Below are 9669 nucleotides of genomic sequence, written 5' to 3' on the forward strand. Positions count from 1 at the left end.
ACTTTCACTTAGTATAGCTTGGTGACAGATAAAGAAAGTAAGACAAATTTTTGATGAATTCTTTATATTTCTGGGCTGGAAGAAGCACAAGCTGAAATCAAGATTGCCGGGAGAAATATCAATAACCTCAGATATGAAGATGACACCACTCTTATGGCAGAAAATGAAGAGGAACTACAAAGCCTTTTGATGAAAGTGAAAGAGGAGAGTGAAAAAGTTGGCTTAAAGCTCAACATTCAGAAAACGAAGATCATGGCATCTAGTCCCATCACTTCATGGGAACTAGATGGGGAAACAGTGGAAACAGTGGCAGACTTTATTTTTTGGGGCTCCAAAATCACTGTAGATGGTGATTGCAGCCATGAAATTAAAAGACAGTTACTCCTTGGAAGGAAAGTTATGACCAATCTAGATAGCATATTCAAAAGCAGAGACATTACTTTGCCAACAAAGGTCCGTCTAGTCAAGGCTATGGTTTTTCCAGTGGTCATGGATGGATGTAAGAGTTGGACTGTGAAGAAAGCTGAGTGCCAAAGAATTGATGCTTTTGAACTGTGGTGTTGGAGAAGACTCTTGAGAGTCCCTTGGACTGCAAGGAGATCCAACCAGTCCATTCTAAAGGAGATCAGTCCTGGGTGTTCTTTGGAAGGAATGATGCTGAAGCTGAAACTCCAGTACTTTGGCCACCTGATGTGAAGAACTCACTCATTGGAAAAGCCTCTGATGCTGGGAGGGATTGGGGGCAGGAGGAGAAGGGGACGACAGAGGATGAGACGGCTGGGTGGCATCATTGACTTGATGGACATGAGTTTGAGTGAACTCCAGCAGTTGGTGATGGACAGGGAGGCCTGGTATGCTACAATTCTTGGGGTCACAAAGAGTCGGACACGACTGAGCGACTGAACTGAATTGAACTGATATCACATTACAATCTGTGAAAATAAGTATAAAAATCAAAGAACAAAATAAATGATAGGGAAAGTTCTGAAACTCAATATTCATAACCAAAAACTGAGGGGAAAATAACATGCTAAAAGCCAGAAATATATTCCTGAGATTTTTTTCAAACTGACTATACTTTTAACAATATTTTACAGTAATCTTTGACAGGTTGTCAGTTGACTTATAATACATCTTTGTAGTCAGAGTTCACAAAACTCTTTAGATAAACCATTGTTTACTTTACCTCTGTTAAGTAGAAGTAACAGCAAAATTTGTTTTAATTACTTGCCTCCCCGCTTAGAGAAAAGGAAATCACGACATACTGATTAAAAATGTCCTTTCACTCATGTGTGAGTTAATATTTACTTTTCCATTTGAGCCCATGATCCTAAATTCTTAAAATATAATGGCATAATAATTTTACTGGTCACATTATAATATGTTTACTTGCAGTAAACACACAGATTAATTGGCCTAAGCACTTTCCAGCTATACAGTGTATGAGTATCTGAGGCAACTTTCTGTACTGGATTTTATTTAAGAGCACAAACATGACAGATCAGTTGTATCAACCAATATCTCCCAAACAAATTCAACTTTCAGATTCCATGAATAGTGTACATTTATTCAAATTTCCCTTATATTCCCTAGGAATGCACTGTTTAACAAATTACTGGGCTTTTTCATTTATTTTTTCTTTATACTATTGCCTCTGTTTCATAGGCTTCTCAGGTGGGACTAGTGGTAAAGAACCCACTTGCTAATACAGGAGACATAAGAGACGTGGGTTAAATCCCTGAGTTGGGAAGACCCCCCGAGGAGGAAATGGCTACCCACTCCAGTATTCTTGCCTGGAGAATCCCATGGACAAAGGATCCCAATAAGCTACAGTCCAAGGGTCACAAAAAGTCAGGCACAACTGAAGCAACTTAGCACACACGCACTCTGTTTTACAAAGTGTAAACAATTTGAGAAGCAGTATAAACTCGCTATCTTCAGTTTTTCATTACCAGTTTATTTATGCCTCTGAAGAGTTCTTCAGATATCTTCAAGTCAGAGCCTCCTTCACATCACCCTCCTTAAGACCCCTTTTACTTCCTTGTTCCTCAAAGTATAGATCAGTGGATTTAGTACGGGAGTGACCACACTGTATATAACAGCAATGATCTGATCCTGGTCCATGGAGCTACTTGAGGCAGGATGAATGTAAATAAAAACAACAGGGACAAAGAAAAGAACAACTACCGAGAAATGGGAGGCACACGTAGACAGTGCTTTATGAAGCATGCTGCAAGAATGAGTCTTGAAGAAAAGATAGATAATAATATAGAAATAGGACAGAAATGTTAGAAAGAATGAGCCCATGGCAATGGTGCCTGTGACAGTATTGAGCAGCCACTCATTGAGGTCAGTGTTTCCACAGGCTAACTCCAGCAATGGCTTAATATCACAGAAGAAGTGACGGATATGGTTGGAACCACAGAAGTTTAAGTGAGAGGTCATTACTGAGTGCAGCAGGGCATAGAAAAAACCAGTGATCCAGACAGTGACAACCATCTGGATACAGACTTGATGATTCATGATAAGAGTATAATGAAGTGGTTTGCAGATAGCCACAAAGCGGTCAAAGGCCATCACGGCCAGCAACATGGACTCAGTGCTGCCCAGGAAATGGAAAAAATGAAGCTGGCTTATGCATCCAAAGAAAGAAATTGCTTTGTGTGTAGAGAGGAAGTTCTCCAGCATCTTTGGCAGAGTCACTGTGGAGTAGCAGATATCCAGACATGACAGGTTTCCCAGGAAAAAATACATAGGAGAATGGAGTCTTGGATCAGAGATGACAACCATCAGGATGGCTCCATTTCCAGCCAAGCTGACAATGTAAATTGCAAGGAAAACCACAAAGAGAACAGGCTGCAGTTCTTGGATGTCTGTCACTCCCAGGAGGAGAAATTCAGTGACTGAGGTTTGATTCAGCATCACTTGAAAGAAAAGAGAAAATAACATATGGAATGCTATCTCTGATGGGAACCAGTGTCCCGCAGCTGAGGATTTTCCTATTTAGACAGTAATATTTTGAAGGAGAGCAGTGATGTTTTAAATAATCTCAGCATCACAGATTATACAATATTTGGATCACTAGATTATTAAATATTAACATTATATGCTGTTTATGGATTGTTACTCACTTTTTTTGACATATCTTTTTAAATAAATAAATATATATATACACACATATACACACACATACCTCTTTTCAAGAGAAAATCTTTTCTTTTTTCCAAGAATTCAGAGCAAATTGCCAGCCTACCATCTTTTCTGATAAAGACTTGTCTTTTATCATCCTAAGTTCTAACAGAGGGTAAATTATTAAGCTCTCCACCACACTATTGTCTCTTGACTTAGTACAAAATCATTTGAAGGGTTTTTAACCTAAGAAAAATTGACAGTGAGGGAATAATAAGAGCTATAAAGAACTCTGAATGGAGATGTAAATATTAGAGTGCTTTCTATTAAAAGGAATCATTCAATATTTGGGAAACCCATGAAACGAGAAGACAAAGATATGATGTGACTAGAATAAAAAAGTGAATTTAGTAGGGAACATTTCTAGAAATCCCATGAGATTATCACCTTTAAATGTAGTGAGAATTTTGAGAAATTATTTAATTAAATAAAATTATTTAACGTTTGTTGAAGGCTGGCTTTAAGGAATTAAGAGTAACTTTCCTCAATAGCCATATATATCTTGTATATGGTTAAACTTTATCATTCCTGCTTATGAAACACACATGCCAAGCATTGTTTTTGGTTCTCTACTCACAAAACAAAATTGTATCAAAAATTCACTTGGGGTAAAAAACTTTTTCCTAACATTTAAATAAAAGAGCAATCAGACTTTCTGTACTAAATACTTATTCCACTGCATCCTGAATATTTATCAACTATATACTTACTTTGAAAAATGCCTAGAAATATGGCAATAAAAATGCAGCTAGTAAAAAGTCTTCAAAATCCACAAACACAATATTCATCATAAGATAGGGATTCAGCTCTAAATCCTTGGCATGTAAATTTAATACAGGCAGGAAGATAGAGAATATGAGCAACTCTCCAGCCTGTCTCCTGGTTCATTCTCCTACCTGATTGACTGTTCAAATCCACAGTTAAGAAGGCGTCTCAGGTCGACATTCCTGAAAAGTAAATAGTAGAAAAAATTATGAAAAAACAGAGTAGAAATGTATTTGATGTGATCATTTATTTTGGAATTACAGTATAAGATCTTCATCATCCGAAACATCTTTTTTCTAAAATTTTGCCTGTCTTTTATGATCCACAGATCTTTAGATATACAAACCCTGCAACAGAGTGTCCCTGGGGTTAGGGAGGATTACTGAAAGAATAAACAAGCTACCTTTCTATACTTGCAATATAAGAAAATTCTCCTTGGAGGATTCCTATCTTGAGTTCTATTTTTTTCATTGGTCCTGTTTTCTTTCCTTATTATCTTTCTCTCTCAGTTTCAGAACCATAGACAGTACAGTTTCAAGAGCCTCAGGAATTCTTAAACTACCTTTCATTTGCTGGGACAGAGGGATATTCTTTCTTGTCTTGGGGACTTCCCTGGAAAAACTTTGTATAAAATATTAGGAAATTGGGCAATGACAGTTAAGGAATGAGGGCCAGTCATATCCCATGGATCCATACAGAAAGATGATTATCTTTTAAATATTCTACTAATTTATTACTGTGATTCTATGAAAAAAAAAAAAAAAAGAAGAGGGAGAAGTAGTATTGCTTTTGTTCTTTCTAAATCTGACTCTTCACTGTTAGTGATAATGTTAAAATATTTTCTTTAATTTTGGGATTCCCAAAATTCATATTTCTCTCTAAGAGAATGAGGCTGGTCTCTCCAAAGTGCCTTCACTTCTTGCTGTATCCTTTGGGTTCAGTTGCTCAAGTCACATCTGACCCTTCAGGCCACATTGGACCCAGCAGTCTCCTCTGTCCATGGGATTTCCCCAGCAAGAATACTGGAGCGGGTTGTCATGCCCTCCTCCAGGGGTCTTCCCGACCTAGGGCTCAAAGCTGTGTTTCCTACATTGCAGGCAGGTTCTTTACCTGCTGGGCCATTGGGGGAAGCCCTGCTGTATCTTTGGTGCAAAAGTAATCGTGGTTTTTGCATTGTTGTTTGATATTGTAATGCTTTCTTAAATTAGTGTCCTCAGCTGGTAAAGAATCTGCCTGCAATGCAGGAGACCTGGGTTTGATCCCTGGATTGGGAAGATACCCTGGAGAAGGGAAAGGCTACCCAGTCCAGTATTCTGGTCTGGAGAATTCCAAATAAATAAACATTTAGCACTGGAAAGTTTTAGTTGTAGTCAATTCTTTTCCTATAAAAGTATTATTTATATTCAGAATTTACCTTGATACATTCTTTATGGATTGATTGTTGTATCTAAAGACATTGATATTTTAAAAAATATTTAAAGCTGAATTCACTTTACTTTTTCATTTTAATGTTTAATGTAGAAAATTTTAAACATTCAGAAAAATACAGACAGTGGTGTAAAAACTTTTCTGTAGCTATCATCTTGCTTTGACATCAACATTTTGCCAATATTGTGCCAAATATCTAGCATTCCTTTTTTTCTGGAATAATTTAAAGAAAGTTTTAGACATTGTGTATGTATTATGTTATATGAACTATGTAATCATGTGTTCCAAATGTAAATATTTATTATATTCTCAAATTTATTAAGACATTTTTATAAAAGATATCCACCATGCCATTATGATACTTCCCGCAATTATCAACATAGCATGAAGACACAAAGAAATAGAAGATTCTGAAAAATGAGGCATTAAAAATAAAAAAAATGCATAGAACCAGTTTCCACTCTCTTATTCATGGTGATGGTACTGGCAGTATTGATGGGGAAAGAACTGATGATGGTAATTTGTAAGATTATGCTAATGACAAAAAGATGATACTGACTATAGTAAAACTGATGGTGAGAATCTTCATTATTAAACCAGTGATAGCCATGGAAATGATGGTCAAAATGGTGGTAATATAAGAACAGATGCTTAAGTTTCAATACTATTAGTGTTATAAGTCAACTTTAAAGAACAGCTCAGGGCTTTCTATTTTGTTCCATTGATCTATATTTCTGTCTTTGTGCCAGTACCATACTGTCTTGATAACTGTGGCTTTGTAGTAGAGCCTGAAGTCAGGTAGGTTGATTCCTCCAGTTCCATTCTTCTTTCTCAGGATCGCTTTGGCTATTCGAGGTTTTTTGTATTTCCATACAAATTGTGAAATTATTTGTTCTAGCTCTGTGAAGAATACTGCTGGTAGCTTGATAGGGATTGCATTGAATCTATAAATTGCTTTGGGTAGTATACTCTTTTTCACTATATTGACTCTTCCAATCCATGAACATGATATATTTCTCCATCTATTAGTGTCCTCTTTAATTTCTTTCACCAGTGTTTTATAGTTTTCTATATATAGGTCTTTAGTTTCTTTAGGTAGATATATTCCTAAGTATTTTATTCTTTCCGTTGCAATGGTGAATGGAATTCTTTCCTTAATTTCTCTTTCTGTTTTCTCATTATTAGTGTATAGGAATGCAAGGGATTTCTGTGTGTTGATTTTATATCCTGCAACTTTACTATATTAATTGATTATTTCTAGTAATTTTCTGGTGGAGTCTTTAGGGTTTTCTATGTAGAGGATCATGTCATCTGCAAATAGTGAGAGTTTTACTTCTTCTTTTCCAATTTGGATTCCTTTTATTTCTTTTTCTTCTCTGATTGCTGTGGCCAAAACTAACAAAACTATGTTGAATAGTAATGGTGAAAGTGGGCACCCTTGTCTTGTTCCTGACTTCAGAGGAAATGCTTTCAATTTTTCACCATTGAGGGTAGTGTTTGCTGTGGGTTTGTCATATATAGCTTTTATTATGTTGAGGTATGTTCCTTCTATTCCTGCTTTCTGGAGAGTTTTTATCATAAATGGGTGTTGAATTTTGTCAAAGGCTTTCTCTGCATCTATTGAGATAATCATGTGGCTTTTATTTTTCTATTTGTTAATGTGGTGTATTACATTGATTGATTTGCGGATGTTGAAGAATCCTTGCATCCCTGGGATAAAGCCCACTTGGTCATGGTGTATGATCTTTTTAATGTGTTGTTGGATTCTGATTGCTAGAATTTTGTTAAGGATTTTTGCATCTATGTTCATCAGTGATATTGGCCTGTAGTTTTCTTTTTTTGTGGGATCTTTGTCAGGTTTTGGTATTAGGGTGATGGTGGCCTCATAGAATGAGTTTGGAAGTTTACCTTCCTCTGCAATTTTCTGGAAGAGTTTGAGCAGGATAGGTGTTAGCTCTTCTCTAAATTTTTGGTAGAATTCAGCTGTGAAGCCGTCTGGACCTGGGCTTTGGTTTGCTGGAAGATTTTTGATTACAGTTTCAATTTCCGTGCTTGTGATGAGTCTGTTAAGATTTTCTATTTCTTCCTGGTCGAGTTTTGGAAAGTTGTACTTTTCTAAGAATTTGTCCATTTCTTCCACATTGTCCATTTTACACGCACATATGGACACCTTATCTTTGACAAAGGAGGCAAGAATATACAATGGATTAAAGACAATCTCTTTAACAAGTGGTGCTGGGAAATCTGGTCAACCACTTGTAAAAGAATGAAACTAGAACACTTTCTAACACCATATACAAAAATAAACTCAAAATGGATTAAAGATCTAAATGTAAGACCAGAAACTATAAAACTCCTAGAGGAGAACATAGGCAAAACACTCTCTGACCTACATCACAGCAGGATCCTCTATGACCCACCTCCCAGAATATTGGAAATAAAAGCAAAAATAAACAAATGGGACCTAATTAACCTTAAAAGCTTCTGCACATCAAAGGAAACTATTAGCAGGGTGAAAAGACAGCCTTCAGAATGGGAGAAAATAATAGCAAATGAAGCAACTGACAAACAACTAATCTCAAAAATATACAAGCAACTTCTACAGCTCAACTCCAGAAAAATAAATGACCCAATCAAAAAATGGGCCAAAGAACTAAATAGACATTTCTCCAAAGAAGACATACAGAGGGCTAACAAACACATGAAAAGATGCTCAACATCACTCATTATCAGAGAAATGCAAATCAAAACCACTATGAGGTACCATTTCACACCAGTCAGAATGGCTGCGATCCAAAAGTCTACAAGCAATAAATGCTGGAGAGAGTGTGGAGATAAGGGAATCCTCTTACACTGTTGGTGGGAATGAAAACTAGTACAGCCACTATGGAGAACAGTGTGGAGATTCCTTAAAAAACTGGAAATAGAACTGCCTTATGATCCAGCAACCCCACTGCTGGGCATACACACTGAGGAAACCAGAAGGGAAAGAGACACGTGTACCCCAATGTTCATCGCAGCACTGTTTATAATAGCCAGGACATGGAAGCAACCTAGATGTCCATCAGCAGATGAATGGATAAGAAAGCAGTGGTACATATACACAATGGAGTATTACTCAGCCATTAAAAAGAATACATTTGAATCAGTTCTAATGAGGTGGATGAAACTGGAGCCTATTATACAGAGTGAAGTAAGCCAGAAGGAAAAACACCAATACAGTATGCTAACGCATATATATGGAATTTAGAAAGATGGTAACAATAACCCTGTGTACGAGACAGCAAAAGAGACACTGATGTATAGAACAGTCTTATGGACTCTATGGGAGAGGGAGAGGGTGGGAAGATTTGGGAGAATGGCATTGAAACACGTAAAATATCATGTATGAAACGAGATGCCAGTCCAGGTTCGATGCACCATACTGGATGCTTGGGGCTAGTGCACTGGGACGACCCAGAGGGATGGTATGGGGAGGGAGGAGGGAGGAGGGTTCAGGATGGGGAACACATGTATACCTGTAGCAGATTCATTTTGATATTTGGCAAAACTAATACAATACTGTAAAGTTTAAAAATAAAATAAAATTAAAAAAAATATATAAAGAACAGCTCATCCAATCCACTCTTAAGTATATTATTTTTAGCTAATATACCTAATTATTTATATTATAATATATATTGTATTCATATATACATGAGAAGGAAATGGCAACCACCTCCAGTATTCTTGCCTGGAGAATACCATAGACAGAGGAGCCTGGAGGGCTACAGCCCATGGGGTTGCAACAGTCCCACATGACTTAGCAACTAAACCACCACAACCTGAAATGGGCTTCCCTAGTGGCTCAGACTGCAAAGAATCTGCCTGCAAATGCAGGAAACCCAGATTCAATCCTTGTGTCAGAAAGATCCTCTGAAGAAGGGAATGGCAACTCACTCCAGTACTCTTGCCATGGACAAGAGGAGCCTGATGAGCTACAGTCCATAGGGTTACAAAGAATCAGACACAACTGAGTGACTAACAATTTCACTTTGACATATTACTGACATATTTTGATATAATAATATAGATAATATATAAACCTAAATCTAGCAGTTAAAAGGGTTCTAGAAATTAGTTCTAATTCCTGTTTAGTGCTCTTTACACTATAGCATAACATACTGTGCAATGGCCTTGGCGTTAACTGACTTGGTGTTTATCAGTGTGGTGGTGGAGAGTGTGTGTTTTTTTTTTTTTCCCCTAAATACTTGTTTATGGGATTATTCCTAATGCCATGAACACTTT

The 9669-nt window shown here is 36.9% G+C and overlaps 1 protein-coding gene across 1 annotated transcript; it reads right to left on the reverse strand.

The window, feature by feature from the left end:
- Positions 1-2007: 2007 nt before the first annotated feature.
- LOC147347201 (olfactory receptor 12D2-like) lies at positions 2008-2949 on the reverse strand. The gene has a single exon (XM_086370516.1). It carries the CDS (start codon positions 2947-2949, stop codon positions 2008-2010), a length of 942 nt encoding a protein of 313 aa, XP_086226642.1.
- Positions 2950-9669: the final 6720 nt, after the last annotated feature.

This window comes from Bos grunniens, chromosome 23 (genome assembly GCF_055505025.1).
Source record: "Bos grunniens cultivar Pamir isolate PY7600 chromosome 23, Bosgru_T2T1.0, whole genome shotgun sequence".
Classification (NCBI taxonomy): Eukaryota; Metazoa; Chordata; class Mammalia; order Artiodactyla; family Bovidae; genus Bos; species Bos grunniens.

Excerpts from the sequence above, each read along its gene's own strand:
- LOC147347201 (XM_086370516.1), bottom strand. The coding sequence starts at position 2,949 with ATGTTATTTTCTCTTTTCTTTCAAGTGATGCTGAATCAAACCTCAGTC.